Here is a 20083-nt window from a genome sequence, read left to right as displayed (position 1 = left end):
TGATATTAACTGCAACATAAATCGAATTCATCTTAATGATACATATTACGATATTACATCAGATGGAGAGATGCGAACACACAGCGAGAAATCGGTTCAAGGTAAAGTACGGACGGATTTGGCGAAGGTTTTTTTCATCCTCTTCGCCATACTCTGCGGACCATATCCACGCCTAAGAAGCTTTGATGACCAATGTATTTTAATCATATCGATAACCTTGGTGTTGGGTTGAAACAATGAAATGCCAACAAATGTATATCAGCTGATTAACTTACAGATACGCTCAAAATCTTGGCTACTTTTTTGCTAATCTCTTGCGATAGATTGAAATGAATGACACGTAAAATTGGGGGAAAAATTCGCTGATTACTTTTATCGTCGTCAAGTTTATGTAGTAGATAGCTTATTAATGCGATCCTCGCCTTCATCGTGAAACGAATAGAAAATTTTCTCGAGTGTTTGAACTCTGGAGTAATAATTTTATCATTATTCTTTTCTACTGTATAGATCAATATTCACATTTCGTGTTGAATGACAACTACTTGTATCATATTTTATACAAGATTCGTGTTGCATGCAGAAATGCATTCATTAATACGAGTTCAGATAGTTATGGTGGGCGTATCTTATTATACGAAATTAATAAGCGTGCATATTCCCTACTAATCGTCATAATGCTTGGAGAAAAATCATCATTCTACTTCTCAACGTTTCATGAATCACGTTAAATGATGCAAAAAATACGTAACTTTTTTTATCAAGGTTTTTTCGAACGTCATAAACGCAGGAGAAAGCATAGAATCATAGGGAGGAAAAAAAGGATTCACCAAATTTTTTCCTTCGTAAATTACTCATTAACTTCACCTCGCAAGACGGAAGTTTTCGAGGTGAAATGCTGGTTTAAAAAAAAATCTACGTATATATTTGAATTTCTAGCAATCAAAAAAATTTACGAGCAAACCAGCGTATTTTTTTAATTATTGAAAATTCTGCCTACAGAAAAGATTAAATGGATTAAAGTTCATTCGTTCGTTCTATTTATAAAATTCATGACGATGATTTACAATTTTCAGTCGTCAGTGGAGAAGGATGAGTTTGAGAAGTAGGATGAATTGATTTTAGATTATCAAAAATGATTTTCCTTGAAAATAAAAATCAGGAAATCTCCACCTGATGTGATTAAAATTTTTTTTCAAAAAAGTCACCCATTCGCTTTCTAAATCCTTTTTTAGGTATTCGCCACCTTCTAACAACCAAACGATATCGTTCCATGTCTTATGCAGAACGATGTCATGTCGCTCCTATATCTATACAATGGCAAAATGTCCGCCTATATCGCTAAATCTCTGTAAATCTGTCTATATCTGAACTATATTCAGAGACATTCAGAAATCTGATGAGCTATTTCTACCAGACATCGTACTGCTTTACTATATACCACATAGATATCTGAGGGATATAGTTTTGATATCCAGGGTATATCATTTGATATATCGCAGGATATCTAGCCTATGTCTGTAGATTTCGTCAGATTTCTAGTTGATGTCCATAAAATATATCGTATGTATATCTTTCTTGTGAATTTTTGTATAGAATTTTCAAAACCACATTGGTAATAGAATGTAAGTCTCAAAGAGAATACAGTGAGTTACAAAGAGTAATGTTTGATTTATGAAAAGTTTTTTACACTAGTGATATAACAGATAATTATTCACTTCAGTAGCTTTTCTTTTAAACAAAATTATTCTCTATAACTCACTGTATTAGCTGAAAGACTTGCATTCTACACCAATACAATTTTAATAATTCTACACAAGAAATTGACAAGAAAAAAGTACTTACATATAAATTATTTCAAGAAAATCATATCATTTTTGAAATCAACAACCTCTCTCAAGCCTCTCACACTCGCTTCACATTACTATAGCCAAAAGGTTGCAGAAATCCAGCTCACTAAAAACCTAAAAATCAAAAGCCCACTAGCCAGGGACCCTCACTTAGGGGCACCACCGGCCCAGGGAGGTGGTGCCGGCGATGAATTATTTATTTCTTGTGCCAAGTGGGGTATTATGAAATAATTAGTTAAAGTAAAATAAAGTACCTCAATGAAATCAAAATTGTAGTCTAATTGGAATTCACATTAGTAACTTCATTTGGTTCCAAAATTCATGATTTTCACATTTTTAGTTACACAATCAAACACAAACACACATACACTAATTTAGAAAACACATCTTAAAAATTCCAACATCTTTAAAAAACAAAAAACGGACACACTCATGAAACACCCAGGTGAACAGTTTGAAAATAAAAAACCATATTTGTCACTTTTCAGCCATCTTTGATACTAATTTATCTCTACACAAGGCACAAGTTACAGAAAACAAAAACAAAATTATAGAAGAAATCGTTCTATATCTTGGGAAATCTATAGGATGACCCTACTTTTACACAGAATCATCACAATATAGCAACAATAACCTGGAGATATTGCAAAAAATATATATTTTTCTAGATATCCAAACGATACCTACAGAAATCATGATAGAGAAAAAGGTGTTGAGGATATCAATAGATATACCTGCGACATAATCGATATAGGCAGACATACATACGATGTCATTGTACAAAACAGAATTTCATAAATCGTTTGTAAATCGTGAAATGCTATTCAGATATCCTAGTGACATAAAAACGCCAAGTTTGGTTTGTTAGGGATTTGAATGTGTGATTTGAAAAAGTTTTTTTTATTCCTTTAAAAATAAGTACCTACTCTGCATTCTTTCTAGAAAAAAAAACATCGATTTTATTCCTACGATAAAACAATTAAAATTCACAATAAATATCAAAATGATTTTTCAATTTAAACGTAAAAAATTAATTCCACGTCAAATAAATGATTAGACTACCTTGTACCTACATCTACCATGCTTCATCATAATTCAATATTCGATTCTCGTACATTTAATACACGTTGCAATCCAAACAGGGGTAAAAAATGTCAACCAAATGAAAAAATAATCGCAACCGACATTAAAATACCAACGCGACCAAACAAACCTGAAGAAAACCGCAGCATAATTTTTACACGTAAAAAAGCACCTTTCAACTTATACAAATTCAACGTTTACTATACTATACAAAAAAAATGTCAATAAAATCGTAAAAATAAATCCCTTTTTCCGGTTTGGAATACGAATCACGTGTAAATATTATAAAAAGCGTGGAAAATTAAATTTTTTAAATACTCAGGTAGTAGGTGCCTCTGTTTCAACGAGTGAAATATTTGAATACGACATCGTCACTTGGGACAGGAGAAGAGTAAGGAAAGAAGAGGAAAATCTAGAGATGTAAATGAAGTAGAATCGATGTATTAAGAAACCGCCGACACTATTTGTATTATTTATGGTGAATTTTGGCAAACCTCGAGCTCTTTTCATTAGCGATATTTACTTTTTGCTGAGTAAGTATTTCATTTATAATTAAAACTGTAAGATAAATCTTTACCACGTATAATGTTTCATCTCACATCTCGTAGGTATAGACTTCAATCGTAATGCGGTAGCTTGTATGTGTTTCAGTCTACATTTACTTAAGGGTTATTCAGCAAAAATGGTTTATTTAACGAGTATAAAATATTTAAACGCGAATACCTCCATTTGCATGGCCTAAAATACCACGATAGCTTTATGAAGAGACGCCGCCATCACCATCACCATCATCGTGGAATTCGAATAATAAGCGTATCGTATCGCGTCTTATTGTATTCAAATTCTACGTTTTTTTTGCTTCTTTCTCTCTTTTTTTTCATACCAATGTCTTTAAAGATTCGCTGATTTTGAATTTGAGGGGAAAAATCGACACGACGTATTCGCGAAACTGATACAGATACCATTTCAATGTCTTATTGTATGCGTATTGCGTACCTACAAATATATAAGATAGGAAAAGTTTTCGTCAAATGGACCTCGTTGAGGAAATGGTGCGCTGTGATAACGATAAGGTAATGAAATTCAAACCGAGTATTTGAATTTTGTTCCACAAATGTTCTAGAAGACGAGGAGTTGTTTTCCCTTATGTGATTAGGTACATGGAAAAGACATTTCAATTTTTTCCCTTATTCCTTATCGAATGTACTGCTTTAAAAATAGAAAATACCTTACAGACGAGGGTGAATGTTTTCACAATCATCATCATTTTGAAGAATTCTTTTTCAATTCGTATATTTAAGGAATTCTATCGCGAATCACGTAGTCTACCGGCGTTGAAATATTTGCAAATTGATTTTGAATAGAATTTCATGTTTTTTATCACTATACCATACATAGAAAGAAATTCAACGAGACAATTATTTTTTTCCCGAATGCCTACATTTTTTCATAATTTGAGAGAAATGTTGACAATTTTCAGAAATAAAATTCAAAAAGCAAACCTTTACTCATTCCGATCTCAGAACCAAATTTTGAACAAACTGAAGTTGGTTTTTTGCGAATTTTTGAAAATGGTGGAAACAAGTTCGACATTTTAAATCGATTATGGTACGAGTAGCTGAATTCCAAATTCGAAATGACGAGTCGAAAATGTGTAGATATTTTTTTTACAAGTTGAGAATCTCAATTTTTTTTTTAAATTCCAAGATCGTCATTTTTGTAACAAATTATCTACTCAAAACTTCTACTCCAGCAGTCAAATTAATGATAAGATTAAAGTTTCAGCAGCCGAAGTTGCTTGCAGTACCTTCTAGAGTGATTTTAAATTACTGAAAAAATGTCAACTTTTGCTGGATGCTCCAGATCTGCTCGAAAATGGTAGCAATCGATTAGGAGGATCTACTTTAAGAAGCAAACGAAATTCCAAGTAAATGGCAAAGTTTAATGATTTTGGAATTTTATTTGAAATTAGAGATTTTCAACTTACAAAAAAATACACCTCACAACTCGTCACCTCGGATTTGCAATTCACCTGTCCCAATCGATTCAAAATGTAGAATTTTTGACAGCATTAAATTTGCAGTTGTTGAAGTAGATTACAACGCCTCCTGTATCGATTTAAAATTACTGGAGAAAAGTCAACTTCTGCTGGAGGCTTCAGATCAGCTCGAAATCGCAAAATCAACTTTGGTTACTCGAAATTTTGTTCTGAGGTCTGTGTGACATGCTCTTTTAGTGAGTCAAATTTCAACTCAATCGGATTTGAGGGTTGCGAAATTTCACGCACTACAGCTCTGCTTATCTTCATTTTTTCCATAGAACACCTTGATTTTTCCAAAAATCGATTAATTACTCACATGTTGAAGGGGATAGAATCTTCTCAATTTTGTCATTAAATAATTTTTTCAGGATGGAGGAGGGGACACCCAAACATTATTGATAATGAATAGAATTTTAGAAACAAAGTTGTAAAGCATAAGTTTCCACTACTTTGTAGAATTTTATCATTTTTTTTTCTTTTTAGGTAGGTTTGTTCTAGTCTTATTTAAAGAAAAGTTATAAAGCTCAACTTTAGGCGACAACTTTTCTTTTCAATGAGCTTTCAATTAGGGCACCTAATACTTTCGATTAACGAATTCGTAAGATCATTATTCTATATTATTCTGCGATTATTGTGCCAAATTTTTATCATGCTTGGAGAAGGTAATTGGTCCTTTCATCATACCCTTGGCTACTTTACTGTCAAAGAGAAAGAATTGATTTTTTGCAACACGATCAAAATAAATTTTGCTCATCGAATCAGGTTTCAACGAACAACCTCAGCACACCAATCAAAGTTTGGTGAATCTTGGGTACCTAAGTAATTCTTCAGTAATTTTTCAATTTCTTTAATTTTTATCGAAGACATTTTCGAAGTGAACTTTACTTACATACAAGGAACTTTTGAAGTGAATTCAACAGCCAAGAGGGCCTTCTGAGATTACCTAACCAATTTCAAAAACCCTTTTCATCGATAACTCACAAAAAAAGTTCTATGATTTTTCAAGAGACTTTATCCAAATTGCGGTTGACAGCCTTGACCCTTCCAATAAATAGATTGGATAAAAGTAGCAGTAGCTAAACAGATTAAATTAGTCATTACGTAATCTTAAAAGTGTCTACATGTCTCATTAAGTCATTTTCAACAAGTTAACGCCCAATCAATCGATTGCCTGACTGCCAATGCAACTGCACATAAGTTGAATGTGTTCACATTTAACCCCCAGCTACTTCCTATACCTACCTCAAAATCTCATTTTCACGATTACAGGTATAATTTTATAATGCTTCGGACAGGTGCTAATTTGAAATAAAAACCATTCACTCATAATAAAGCAGAATGTTGATGCAAGAGTGAAACGAATTGCTTCTTGGTGTACAAAAAAATCGATCACTGGATCCGGTGCAAATGCAATAATATCAACATCAACGCATTCAACTCTTATAACGAATGCATAATTCATCCTTGAGCAAATTACATTAGGTATCATTTCAAACTATTTAAATCCGTCTTTCGATATCATCGACCGAAAACGATGTATTTTATAAATCCGGTATTTATCTATAGATGTATATAGAATGATCCAAGATGGAAAGATGATGCTGTTTAATTATACCACTCTCCAGTCGCGTCGCGTCGCGATGACATTAAAAATCTTCCATAACGCCGAAAAAGAAAACACAATCCATACCAAACTATTTGAAAATAATTTTCTTAAGTACGAGGAAATGTCAAATAGCAGTTTACGAAACGATTATCTAATACTGGATTACCGTATAGTAGACCATCTTTCGATGGCAAATTAAAATATTTGAAAGAAACCGGTTTACCTTGTTGAGAATTCGCAGTGTAAAGGACAGAAGTCAGCACCAAAAAACCAATACACAGCATTCTTCGATCAAATTAGAAATTCGACAGAGGAATATGGCTGGAACTACCTGTTGAAGTCGTTGATTTCTTGCAAATGCACAAACACGAATTTTTCACACACCATAGTACGCGCCACAATCACGTTACCGATTTCATGTAATTATTATTGATTATTAATAATATTCGAACGAGAACGATAACGAATACCGAACGATTTTTGCACTATTTGTTTCATAAAGATTGAAGATCTTCGAATTTACACTCCACAGGTGTCGGAAAATATCGAAACGTTGTCGGCGAGTTGTCCACTGATGCTGGAGAACTTTCCGGTAGATAACTGGGAAATTTTCAATTACCACTGATACATGGAATGCATTCTAAATTAAGATGGGGTTTCCGAAAATTTCAATTCTTATCAGTGCACAATTAAAAGAACGCGAACTTAAATTTCTTACGAAAATTATCACATCGCGACAGACGAACACAATTCAATACGTAACATCACACTGATGACTGACGTCCCGCACATTATACAAGAAGTCTGTTTACGTTTCAACAAGCGAAAGTAGACGGCTTGCGCATGCGCTCTAGCACGTTCGTGTTGCATTATGAAATATCTGACGATCAAGGATTCCAGATTCGCAGCTTCCAGCGCGATCATGGAATAATTTTTAGATCATATATTTTACTGGAAATAATAAAGGCTCAAGCTGGTTTGCTTGATGCAAAATGCAAATGACGTATTGCGAGCAATTAGTAAAATCATTTCACGGTTGAGGCTTTCCAATTCAAAGGCTGCCTATGAGAATTTACACCTTTGGAACTAGTAGGTAATGAATACGCAAAATGATTGAATAAATATAAAAACGTGCAGTAGGTATAAAGGTGAAGACATAGATTTTGACTGTTCGAAAGCAGAGATTCTCTTCATGTCACATCATCTTGACGACAGACATAGGTATTGTTCAATTTGTCACATTACCAGCACTTTATTTGATAGTTATTCAATAAAATTTTCACCGTTCTCGGTTTCTTGGAAAATATAAAAGTGAATAGTTGCTAGGAAAGTGAATGTTATTAATTTTCGAGTAAAATCAACTTCAACGTAAAAACATCAGAGATGCCAACTTGGGACACACTTTGAAGCCAATTTGCGCCAGAAAAAACTGACTCAACCATAGAACAATGTACCAAAGTGGATTTGTAACTTTAATTATGTACCTAGACCTACCTATTCAACGAATGTATCAAGTTGAAGCTTTTGTATCATGGAGTGAAAGTCTCAGACCACATAGATTTCTGATCTAATGGATGCTCCACACTATACGACTGAAATATCAACTCTAGGAATTATCCAAGCACGACTTGGAGTTGAAACAAAAGTTAGATCGCAAATTTTATAAATTCTCATTTTTGTCAACAATTCTCAAAATTTTTCAAAATCAAAATAAGCTTTCCTCTTACATAGTAGATTCGTGTTGAAGTATTTTTAAATAATCAAAGTCTTAATACACCGTAATATCTGTATTTCATTTTGTAAAAAACACGACCACAATAATACGTTTGTGTCAAATGGATGTACGTATTCTTTGGGATATAAACTATAAAAATTAAAAATAAATTCAATGAATATATAATTATTTACAAAACTAACGATAAATATATTAGCAATACGAATACATGAAATAATCACGCAACAAAATCCAAAGGACGATTGAATCCACCTTTCCGATTCATATATTGACGGTACTTTCGCTTCAAAATGACATGAACTTCTCCAACATCGTTGCCTTCAACCTTTTTACCTTTCGTAGTATCAAAATTACAAAATCCCATCATTTTCATCATTTCTTTCTCTTCATTCGATAAATCTCCGAGATTTGTGTCAACTAAAAACAACATTATCGATATTAATTACAACAAGAATACGATTAACGTAAAAATTTTTCTATAGAATAGACAAAGTGAAGTTGAAAATACTAACGTAATTTTTGAGGAGCATATGAACTTGACTGTTTACTATGTTTTCTGTCTTTAGACCTCTCTCTGGATCGTCTGCTTTCAAATGATCTGAAATCAATCACATACGTTAAAGAAGTTCAGATAAAAATAAGGTTCAATGATGAGCTTTTTCCATACCTATTACGAGGAGACCGACTCCTGAAACGAGGCGAACGAGATCGATGTCGTCGAGTGCGGTCACGAGATCGAGATCTGAAAATATTGAACGACGAGAATTAATTCATAGCTTATTAAAACTTGAAAAAATGACAAAATATGACGTGTATCATGGGATTCTGCTTACCTGCTCCGTGCTTCGTGTCTTCTACGATCACGGTCACGATCTCGATCGCGGTCTTTCTCTCTTTCCCTTTCTCTGTCCCTCTCTCGTTCTCTAGAGCGAGATCGCGATCTGAAAATTGAATGAAATTATTAAAATTGAATTAAAATCATGAACTTTGAATGATAATGTGTGACTGTTGATGAACTGATTTACCAACCTGCGTTTATATCTGTCTTTGCTTCTTCTCCGAGGAGGTGACATAATTAATCAGTAGGTGGATTCGTGAAGATCAAGTCGATGTTATGAATTCACAACACAATGGTAAAAATGTTCAGCAAATACTTCAAATATGCAGAAATTGATGAGAAATTTTGAAAAATTTGCGAAAGCAAAATAAAAATCAAAACAAATTTCTGAATTTTGTTTTTTGATTTGAATTTTGATAACACCGACATGGGTAACATTCTGATAACACAAAGACGTTCTGACTTTTCATTGGCTCATGAAGTGTTCTCATTATGACGTAACACATGCAGATGCAGTGTTGTTTCACTTTTGAGCAAAATTTTAATCATTTTTTCGCTCAAATTGGTAGCTTTGTATCAAACACATCTCTGGATCACCGTAGAAAAATACCGCTAAACATTGAAATGACTTGATTGTTTTTGATTCGAAATTAAGCATGAAATATTGTGAATAACAGATAGCTTTTCGATTTTTAAAGTGCTGTAGACGTTTCTAAACATCGGAAACTATCTCTCCGAGTATAATTTTTGTAAGTATTGTATTTCTACTTGTGATTTTATTGCGTATTCTGTGTTAGACAATCGTTACACCACATGTGAAATTCTATTTTTCAGCATGGTTCTTCAATCACAAAGCAAGATGGATCGTTTCAATTTCTTGCCCTCTGTGAATTGGAACATCTCTCACATGCTTGTTGTGAGTGAAGATGGTACAACTTGCGCTTTTGGTAGCAGAGGAGATATCATAATCTTGAAGAATGTCGATAAAGATAACCTGAACGAATATGAAACCAAATTCATTCCGAAAGCGCATAAGAATTTCAGAGTTATGGGACTAAGTTTCGTAAAGATCGAATTAGAAGATGAAATTGTCGAATCTTTGGTTTCTTGCGGTGACGATGGGCGTATTAAAGTTTGGAACATCGAGACTGGAACCACTACTCATAAATGTTTGTATAAAAAGGTGAGTTATTCGTGTAATAACAAGAAAATTTCATGTTATATTTTAGAATTGACTCATTTTCTTTATTTTAGAACGCTAATACTGGTATGAAACTTGTTGATCTCGATGTGTTTCCTCAAAATAACTGTGTAGTCACAGCAGCGGAAAATGGCAGTGTGCTCAAGTGGCACATTGAAGCGAACAAAGCATGGATTTACAACGTGGATCCTAAAATTGTGATAAATTGCGTAGCTGTGTGTCCACATGTTGAAGATTTAATCGCTATTGGAGCTCAATTCGGATTAGTTTTGATTTATAGTTTGAAAGGTGCGTATTTAATCGAATTAACTTATAAGTGTTTCTCCGAGTAACGAATTTTGTATTGTAACAGGCCAAGGCAAATTAAGACATCGAATTCGTTGCCACGATAACGCGGTTTTCTCGGTATCCTGGTGTCCAGTACCTTACAATGCTCTTCAGCTCAGCAAACTTAAAGAAGATGCTGATTTTGATGAAGAAGAATGGAAGAAGAAAGATAAAACGTTGCTTCTCGCTTCGTGCTCAAAAGATCGTAGCGTTTATATTTGTAAAGCTGGTACTAATGGATATTGTGAAGCTGTCCTTACGTTACCATCGAAACCCGTTACTAACGCTTCTCGGTATTGTACTAAGCACTTTTTATTGAGACGATTCTCCAAGATTGTGTTTTTATAATCACTTTTTTTTCGTAGGCAAGGGAATATTCCGAATTCAGATCGCGGCCGTTATCTCAAGTGGATTTATCCTTCGGTTTTGCTCACATTTTCAGATTTTAACGAAATGATCGCTGTTTATATGTTCGCGAAAAATGAGCAGAAGTTCGTATTATGTACTTGAATACAAAAATTATTTCGTGTCGGTTGTGTGTAATATTTTTGTATTTTATAAATTGATTATAGGTCAGATCCAAGGCAGAAAATGAAGGTGTCGAGTGTTAAATTTGACGTGAAACCACTTCATAATGTGCATAAGAGAAATATTAGTAATTTTGCTGTTCATTTGAACAGGTAAGGAATCTGTGACCACCGTATATCCAATATTACTGTATAATACATTTTTTTTATCGTATCATTCTTTTTCTAGTCTCGAAGAAGTGGATTTTAGAGTATGGTCTTGTAGTGCAGACCGCCTTCTGGTCCGTAGTGGGTATCGAGTTAATTATAAAGAAAGAACAGTTATATTACCTCTGGTCTCCGGTTATATCTTTTGCATGGATATAAGTCCACAAAATCCTGATTTGTAAGTGAATAATTTTTCGAATTATGTATTTCTATCCTACAATCTAAAATCTATACTTACCTTTTTCAGACTAGCTATCGGTACCGGCGACGGAAAAATATATGTTTGGAATTTGAGTACGGATAATTATGTCGATATTTCCACATTATCGAAAAAGATCGATAATAAAGTAATGAGTGTAAGTAAATTATTTTGCTGAATTACATATTTTATGTCGATAACTGACAACTGTGTATTTTGAAGTATATCAACTATTTACCACCTTCATTTTTTTATAGTGTTTTTTTTCTGTATCTGTAGATTCGTTGGCATCCTGTTTATGAAGGCGTCCTAGCATTTGGTACTTACGAAGGTAGAGTTGGAATTTTTGATTTATCGCAAGGACGAACCATACCAACTTTATTCAAATTATTCCACAATAAACCAATTTACAAGTTATGCTGGGCACTTCCAACAGTTTCGCAACGTACGAGCGAAAGTATGTTCACTTGAATGTACAAATAGGTAGTTATTTAAAAAAAAAAGAAATAATGAAAAATATATTTTTTTTTCGATTTATAGCACAAGCAAAGGAAATGCATTTGTTTGCTGTTGGTAATGGAGATATACTGCAGTTTAATCCTTCTAATCCGAATGAAAGTGCGTATCTTTTTAACAATTGATAAATTCATTTGAATGTATTGAATGTTTAATAATTGTTGTATTTTTCTAGTGCCTGTAAGTTTAAATGCTGAAGCACTTGTTCAAATAGATGAGGCTAGCAAGTGTAAACATAAAAGTGACTTATGCTACGATGCAGACAGAAAATTAGTAGCTATTGGATTAAGCAATGGGTATTTGATAAAAATTAAATTCATTTCTTATTTGATACTTGAAAAACTGCAATCTTAATATTTGTTTTCTTCGTTTTCCAGCGATGTTTGTATTTGCTGTGCTGAGTCTTTTAAATTACATCATACGATCACCGAACAACCTAAAGCTATTATGTCTCTCGCTTGGCACCCGAAAATTGTTTACGACTGTCCCAGTGAAACATCCCCTTATTCTAACTGGTTAGCTACTGCCGGAGAAAATGTAATCGTTTATAGCATCAATCCTGAGAGTAGCGACAGTCCGAGAAAAATAGCCAGTTTGGACGTTCATACCAGTAGAGTATTAGGTGTTTCTTGGAGTCCCCATATGAATGGACGTCTTCTCACATGTTCAGCTGATAACACTGCCATTGTAAGTAGATGAGGTACTGTTTTAATAATTTTTTTTTTTGCCAATTCATTAATTGATCATTTTTATTTTAAATAACGATATAGATTTGGGATGTTGTAAATCAAACTATTATTGGTCGTTATTCCGAACATTGTGCTCAAGTGCTATGTGGCGTTTGGAGTCCAATTAATAAAGATACAGTCATCACGGGATCGGCCGATTTTACGTGTCGTATGTGGAGCATATCGAAAGATACAGTGAATAAAATTAATGGTATTTATCCAGTATTTTTTTTCGTTTACGATTATTACGAATTTACCGATTGTTAATCGATCTCTTGTTTTATTAGATTCTAAAAAGAAGAAAGATAAGATAATTGAACCAACGATTTTGAACGCTTCTAGTCTCAATGAAAGTGTTACGAGTAAGTTTTCCAACACTGACCAAGAATTACAGTCCATTGTCTGAACTAACTTCATTTCAAGTATTCTAATGCTGTTTTTTTGTTTCGTTGTAATTTTTAGTTGATACACCTTCGACGTCATTTGTGAAAAATTCTAAAAGTCAGACTCTGTTTCCTTCTGTGAATCAAGATTTCCATCAAAGTCCTTTGTTAGAGAGAATATTTGCTAGTGCTGTACTAAATAAGTTATCTAGCGACGAAGTCCTAAACAAATCATCAACTTTGGACAAAAGCAACGAGGAACCAGTGAAAGTTACGTCAGATGATTCCAAAGCGATAGACAATGGAAATCATGATGAAGATGAAACCAAATCGATGAATGGAAAAGTTGACCAAAAAAGTGGACCGGAATCAAAAAGCGTAGATTGTGATTACGCGCAAGTGTTCGGTACTGACGATGAATTGTTGAAATTGGTTCTACACGAGGGTACGTAATTCTCAAACCGATAGTCTAATTAATGATAATCTCCTTTGTTCTTTTAATACGATTTTTTTTCAACAGAAAAAGCATTGGAATCTTCCGGAAATACGAGCGAATTTTTGATTTTAAATCAGGCTCGTTTCGATTTGAGCAATACAATTAAAGAAGCTATTAATAAAAATCAAGTTACCGAACAATTATTAGCTCTGGCGCCTTCAGTTTCTCCAAAGTATGCGTTATTCTGATCCATTTTATTCTCAATTTTTCCGGTTTAATGATTTATTCCTTGAATTGTAGATTATGGAGAGAAGCTTGTCAAGTTTACATCGAACAAATGATCAAATCTGATAATATATTCCAAGCAGTCAACTATCAGTTAGCTCTAAGCAAAGACGACGAAGCTATTGAATTATTATGCGAGAAAAATCGATTTAAAGAAGCTTTCGTATTAGCTAGATTACGTGCGAAAGATGAATCTGTGAAAAACGTTCTGGAAAGGTGGATCAGTTACTGTTACAATTGCGGATTGTATCGACTCGGAGCACATTGGTTAGTACTGAAAATTTTAAAAACTGCGTTGTAGGTTCAATTTAGGTATTAACTGGTTTTTTGTTGTTGTTTTTTCAGTTACATGTATCTTAACGAAGAAGAAAACGCTTGCACGATTTTAAATAAGTCCAAGCTTTCCAAAGATACAATCTTGGCGATAAAATTATTGAAATTTTATCAACCCGGCAGAGCCAAAGAATTAGCCATCGAATGTTTTAAGAAACATTTTTCGCAGCTTACTCCTACGGATGTTCAAATTCTTTTCGAGGAATTCCCCGAAATTAAGGTATCTATTTTACGCAACCTGATACAATTTTCACCATTCCTGCGACTTAATAAGATTTTTTTACAGTTTTTAGAACCTTGGTACTTGGCGTTCAAGTATTTCAAAGAACAAGCTCCAAATACTGCTGATGTTACCAAGTGGTTGCTTGGTATGTTGAGTGAGAATTCTTTGACCGTTTCAACAGCTGATGTAAATTACGAAAAATTACGTGCTGCTGTCGTGGATAACACATTTAACATGAATTATGATCAGGTGAGATTTCCATAGTCGTACTATTTAAATTTTTTTTTTTAATCAATAAAGAAATGAGGTTGATTTGAGCGGCGTTGCGTTTTTCAAAATGAATGCTTTTGGTTTCTAGAAATTCAACTTTTATTTTAAAGGAGCTCAGTAACTCGTCGTGACTCGTGAGAAATTTTAAAGCTGTCAAAATCGCCTCAAAAATTAATTTTATTGATTCGATGATACGTGCACGTTTTGTACCTTCAATACCTAATATGTTTTTGTCCACAGCTGATGACATATGTGAGTGCTCTGGCAGCTTTATATGTTAGTGGAATTTCCAGCCAAGAAAGTACGCCATCTGCGTTACGTAGTTTTATTCGAGGACTATCTCATTGCTATAATTATAAATTAATCAATAGTAATAGAACCTTATCTGACGCTGCTTATCCATTGATGCGTTTGCTGAAACTGATGTTCCCAGAAGGTCAGTATCAAAATAATCCGTTCGCTTCGTCCAAATCTTAGCGTATTAATTTTTTCTTTTTCGCAGGTTTATTTCAAAAATTCAACTCAGAGCAAGAGACTGACGACACTAACAAAATGTTGTGTAAAAGTATCAAAGCATACTATTGTGATTTTGTTTTCACCTGGCTGGTTCAATGCGAAGATTTACCAAAATCATTGAAGACCATAGTTGATCAAAATGAAGAATTAGGCGATGGAGATAAAAATTCCGAAAAGCAGACCCTTCTCAATGGTTTAGAACCTTTTAAAGATCGTTTCACCGTAATTTGCGATAAAAAAACCAAACTCCAAAAGGTTGTAGAGTTATTATCGTTGTACATTGGCGACGTACTGGATAGCGCTACCGTTGCCTATTTTAGAGAATGCGTTATGTTGAAAAAACTTGAAAATTCCCTAACCTCGAAAACCAGCTCGCCAGACATAAAGAAACCCGATGATATTAAAGCTGGCCGACAATCATTCGGCGATACAAGATCGAGAAAATCTTGGCGATTATCGATCGATGAATTGGAGATCGAAAAAGATTCATCTATAGCTGGTCTATCGTTGGATCGTAGCAACGTTTCAGAAGCGTTGGAAGATCTCTCAATTACGGATAAAAAATTGACAACAGATTTGAACGGAATAGCCTCATCGGGCTCTTATTCGAGCGAAAGTCAAATGGCCGAAATTAAAATGTTGAAAGATCTCATCGACGAATTCGAGAAACAACGAATATCCGCTCCTAATCCGTTCTATTTTCATTGCATCGCTAAAGAGTATTTAGAAAATAGTAAAGGATTAGACGACGAACTTACTTCCAAGTTGGAAGAATTGATAATGCGTAATGCACTGAAATGCGGTATTATTGATCAAGACTGAATATCTTCGTAAGAAAGGAATATTTCCGGTATGGCTGTTTTCTATTATTACTTTTAAAGTTTTAATCTTTTTCCTGTGAAATTTTTAACAAGTTTTTTTTTTCATTTTTTTTTAGAAGCGTGCCTTTTTTCATTTTTATTTTAATAATTTATTTCATTCTGTTACGATGAATAAATATTTTTTTATTTAAAGTCGGGCGTTTTTTTTTTCACTGGAATTGTACAAGGAGTAAAATTATTGTGTTCACGAATGAAAAATCTGTCGAGTTGTGAAAAGTTTCACGCCGGAGTTTTTCCTTCCACCATCAACAAAGTAGAAAATTAAAAATACCGAACGTTTAATCGAATGAACGAATTATATAAACATAAAAAACATTCAACATTTTTATACGACTAGATTGTCAACTTATTTACAAAAATAAAAATTAATAAAAAATATAACAACGAGGTCTATTTACACGCCAAAATGAAAAAATAAAACATAACATGACTAACGTTTAAAAAGATATGAAAAATTTTATAGGAACCCGAATTGGCGGAGACTTCAGGAGAAGATAATCTAGTATTCGTTCGCACTACTTGAGATCTCCATTTTATTTGGAATTGCGGTAATGTTCTAGTCATAGCAGATAATCTGAAATTTAAAAAAAAGAACGTAAAAATTCTAGTTTTATCTTATGATATTTTTAAAAAGTCATTGATGCTCACTTAATCGCTACTATATTTAATTTCCAAGGTAACTGGTAAACTTTGCCACTGTCTCTGGGACAAAATCGTTCTAATAATCGTCCTGTATGGTCTTTGGATTCTTCAACATACTCGTAAATAGTTATGTTCCAAGCCGAACAAGGACCTTGCCAATAACATCATAATTTTTAGACGATTCATAATAAAATTCTAGTAGGTATTGAAGGTACATAATACTTACGATCCTGTAAGCTGGCGATTTCTACGAATAATTCTCTTTCAATGTTGGAATTCAGAATCCACGTACATACTTGATTATAATAATAATTTAATACAGTATTTTGTTCCATATGAACGGGTGAAATCGCACCTGTAATGTTCACCAAACGTCATTATCAATTGACAAAATATAAAATTCTACGAAGATTGGTAAGTAAATGCGCTTGAATGATTCGTGAAATTTACCAGAATGATGATTAATCAGTCGATACCCGCAGGCACTATCGTAAATGAATCTATATTCAGCCTCAAAAGAGAATCCTTTTTCAGCCCAATTGTATTTAGCAACTGAATAAATAACCGTAATTGGAGACCAACTACGAATAATTATAGGTAACCATTCTTCCTAAATTATGAACAAAGTAGGTACGTTTAGTTTTATTCAAAGTGAGAAAGTTTCTTCACTGAACTTTCCACACTTACTTTATACGAACCACAAATGCATGATAAGGGTACATTATATTCGTTTAATATGAGCAAATGGTCGTAATCACCGACGTACTCAAATTCACGTTTGTTTTGCGTATTAACGCATTGACAGCCACTATCTCCACATTTTGTGTAACAAAGTTCAGACGAGAGCCTTTGTAAGGACATTATCTGGAGAAAAAACACATTATAGGTAAGTATAAGTTCGAAAAAAAAATATCATGGAGTATTGATTACCTATATTAATTGAAATTATATGCATTCATCTTTAAAATTAAAAAAAAAAAACAAAAATGCCCGTTAAAATGAAAACGTTTTTAGAAATAGGTAACTGATCCAAGTATACCTACTTTTAAAATAACACTTTGATTCGCCGTCGGTACAAATTTCTGCGAACATCTCAAGGGTCCTTCTACATTCCAAAATAAATGCTGAGACCCATGATTATGTATTCTACCCATCGATGAACTAGTTAATCCAAAATACGTAACATCACATAGAGTATTAGGCTGCAAAGTACCTTCAGCGTACCCTGTTCATAAAATGAAAAAAAAAATTACCAATCTCATCGTCACTTCATCAATCTAAAATGAGTTCAATATTCTTACCATCTAGAAAACTAAAAGCACCATCGATGTATTCCATTTCAGGCTGCGGTATCGGCTTATGCCTCTTAAAATGAATACTTAAATAGTTACCCGTAGATAGGAAAGTTTGTTGTTCGTGAAACCTAAGCGAAAAAAAACCACACCATAATTTCTCATCAAATTAATATTTCCAAGCCGAGTAATTCGTTATTAAAATTAATTTTACGGCACAAGCTCGCAAGTGTAAAGTATTCAAAATTTATGGAGCTGAGAGATGAAGCACATTTTTCTTAGCAAATTGTCCGAATTACGATAGTAGGTATTACCTTCCTTCGGAATTACGCGCATGCTTTATTAAAGGGCTGCATAATTTTTTCAACAATTTGAACGCGCTGGATCGAATGTCTCCGTCGATTATTTCGATATAAGAATGACACGAAGAAGCGCTGCAAAGGGTAGGAAAAATGTTAGCATATTACATTTTAGTATGTTATTTATGCATTGAACACAGTATGTATGTATGGTAGGCAATGAGCGAAATACACCATAAAGCAACAAGAATACGTCAGATTTTTATATCTTGGAATTATTCCAAAACGTTCAGACAGACTCAATGGTGCGGAAATTTGAATAAAACGCTTACTTTATTTGATAGTTGAAGAGGGATATGTGTATTAAATCCGTTGGTTGTCCGATAAATATAAGGATGCAATTGGTACTCCATGGTAGGGTTCTTGTATCAAAATGACCGGATCGAGTTATATTTCCATAGAAAAAATTTTGGCACGGTTTTTCACCCGATACCGAAGGTTGATGGGTATGCTCTCGTTCTACTTGTCGAACGGTGACTTCTTCTTGAGCTGGAACATTGAATGGAGAGGTTTGACTTTTTTTTTCGGGTCGTTCATTTTTGTAGCTTTCGGTGTTTCATTATTATTATGATTGGTAGGTTAGGTAATTCATTTTTACTGATATTTGGTAGTACAATAAGTCATAAACATGGGTTACAACTAAATGTGAAATAATTTTCCTTCAGTAAAATTGAAAGGGACAGAATATGTACTGTCAATGAAGAAAAATTATTCATCAAAATTAAACTGTATTTTTTCCATCATATGGCCTCAAGAATTAAAAAGCCAAAGTTCACTTGCAAATCCCCTCCTCTTCCCCATCCATTCCCACAATTTCTCGGTTATAAAATCCGTAAAAGCTAGCTAATGAATTCTGAGCGTGATAAAAGATCATTCATGATCAACTGTTCCGATGTTAATTCACGAGATATGGCTCGATAGTTTTTTTACGGCAAACTGGTTATGCAATTTTATTAACACGAATGACGACAAAACACGCTAATGCGAATTTGGCTTTGGCGAGATCTTCGAGAGCAGCGTCGAGAAAAACTATGAAAAATATGATTTGTATCACGGATCTCGATTCAGTGCTCGAGAAAAAAGATTCGACTAATTTACCTACTTACAAAAATTGATGATTAGTGATCATCGTAATTTTCGAATAATTCGCTGCTTTATTTTTGTGTTTGCAAACATGCAAACAAATTATAATCTTCAACTTCTTTTTTCTTTTTTAATATTTTTAAAAAATTGCACCATCCAGATTTTTAAAAAATCCAATTTGAAAAAATGCAATACATTAATACTCCAGAAAATTGTTTCAATTTAGAACTTTTTTTTTTTTTACAAATTCTGTTAATAAATTGCATAAAATAATGATTAGAAATTGCTACAAATTCAAAAATATCAAGAATATTGAAAATGGTTACAAATTGTAGTGAAACTTTACAAAAAAAAAATGCTGAATCATTTTATTAAAAGTCATAAAAACATTTAAAAAATAAAAATGAGCGAATTGTGAAATTTTTCTGATAGACTTTGGGAAATTTGAGTACAATTTCACACTAAACCTTGTAAGCATCTACAATTTGTTAAAAACTAAAAAAAAATTGATCAAATATTCATCAA

The 20083-nt window shown here is 33.4% G+C and overlaps 4 protein-coding genes across 6 annotated transcripts in view; 1 reads left to right on the top strand and 3 right to left on the bottom strand.

Annotated features, from left to right (window-relative positions):
- Positions 1-7372, bottom strand: part of LOC135836250 (mucin-5AC) — a 172140-nt gene extending 164768 nt beyond the window's left edge. The window contains exon 1 of the mRNA XM_065350964.1: positions 6801-7372. Within this exon, the coding sequence (XP_065207036.1) occupies positions 6801-6861 (61 nt within the window). The 5' untranslated portion in view covers positions 6862-7372. The remainder of the gene's footprint in view (positions 1-6800) is intronic.
- Positions 7373-8349: 977 nt separating this feature from the next.
- On the bottom strand, positions 8350-9536 carry ytr (yantar). The gene is made up of 5 exons (XM_065350947.1): positions 9342-9536; positions 9146-9253; positions 8980-9054; positions 8825-8910; positions 8350-8729 (listed from the first exon to the last, which is right to left on the bottom strand). Exons 1-5 carry the CDS (start codon positions 9383-9385, stop codon positions 8530-8532), a joined length of 513 nt encoding a protein of 170 aa, XP_065207019.1. The 5' UTR covers positions 9386-9536; the 3' UTR covers positions 8350-8529.
- Positions 9537-9713: 177 nt separating this feature from the next.
- On the top strand, positions 9714-16314 carry rig (rigor mortis). The gene is made up of 21 exons (XM_065350942.1): positions 9714-9899; positions 9985-10333; positions 10405-10639; positions 10704-10971; positions 11044-11169; positions 11251-11358; positions 11435-11590; positions 11660-11768; positions 11891-12068; positions 12152-12229; positions 12303-12423; positions 12505-12814; positions 12898-13066; positions 13143-13217; positions 13318-13683; positions 13759-13906; positions 13975-14226; positions 14305-14512; positions 14579-14764; positions 15026-15221; positions 15288-16314. The coding sequence occupies exons 2-21, from the start codon at positions 9986-9988 to the stop codon at positions 16121-16123; spliced, it is 4473 nt and encodes a 1490-aa protein (XP_065207014.1). The 5' UTR covers positions 9714-9899; position 9985; the 3' UTR covers positions 16124-16314.
- Positions 16315-16443: 129 nt separating this feature from the next.
- LOC135836241 (uncharacterized) overlaps positions 16444-20083 on the bottom strand; it is a 125508-nt gene continuing 121868 nt past the window's right edge. For all 3 annotated transcript variants that reach the window (XM_065350946.1, XM_065350945.1, XM_065350943.1), the window contains exons 11-19: positions 18748-18964; positions 18431-18550; positions 18126-18247; positions 17868-18049; positions 17512-17688; positions 17275-17434; positions 17051-17179; positions 16831-16975; positions 16444-16756 (exon numbers count right to left, since the gene is read on the bottom strand). In XM_065350946.1, the coding sequence (XP_065207018.1) occupies positions 16573-16756; positions 16831-16975; positions 17051-17179; positions 17275-17434; positions 17512-17688; positions 17868-18049; positions 18126-18247; positions 18431-18550; positions 18748-18964 (1436 nt within the window). In that variant the 3' untranslated portion in view covers positions 16444-16572. The remainder of the gene's footprint in view (positions 16757-16830; positions 16976-17050; positions 17180-17274; positions 17435-17511; positions 17689-17867; positions 18050-18125; positions 18248-18430; positions 18551-18747; positions 18965-20083) is intronic.

The sequence above is a fragment of the Planococcus citri genome, chromosome 2 (genome assembly GCF_950023065.1).
Source record: "Planococcus citri chromosome 2, ihPlaCitr1.1, whole genome shotgun sequence".
NCBI classification, from domain to species: Eukaryota; Metazoa; Arthropoda; class Insecta; order Hemiptera; family Pseudococcidae; genus Planococcus; species Planococcus citri.
Note: the sequence above shows the minus strand (reverse complement) of the source record. Positions and strands in the feature narration are given on the sequence as shown.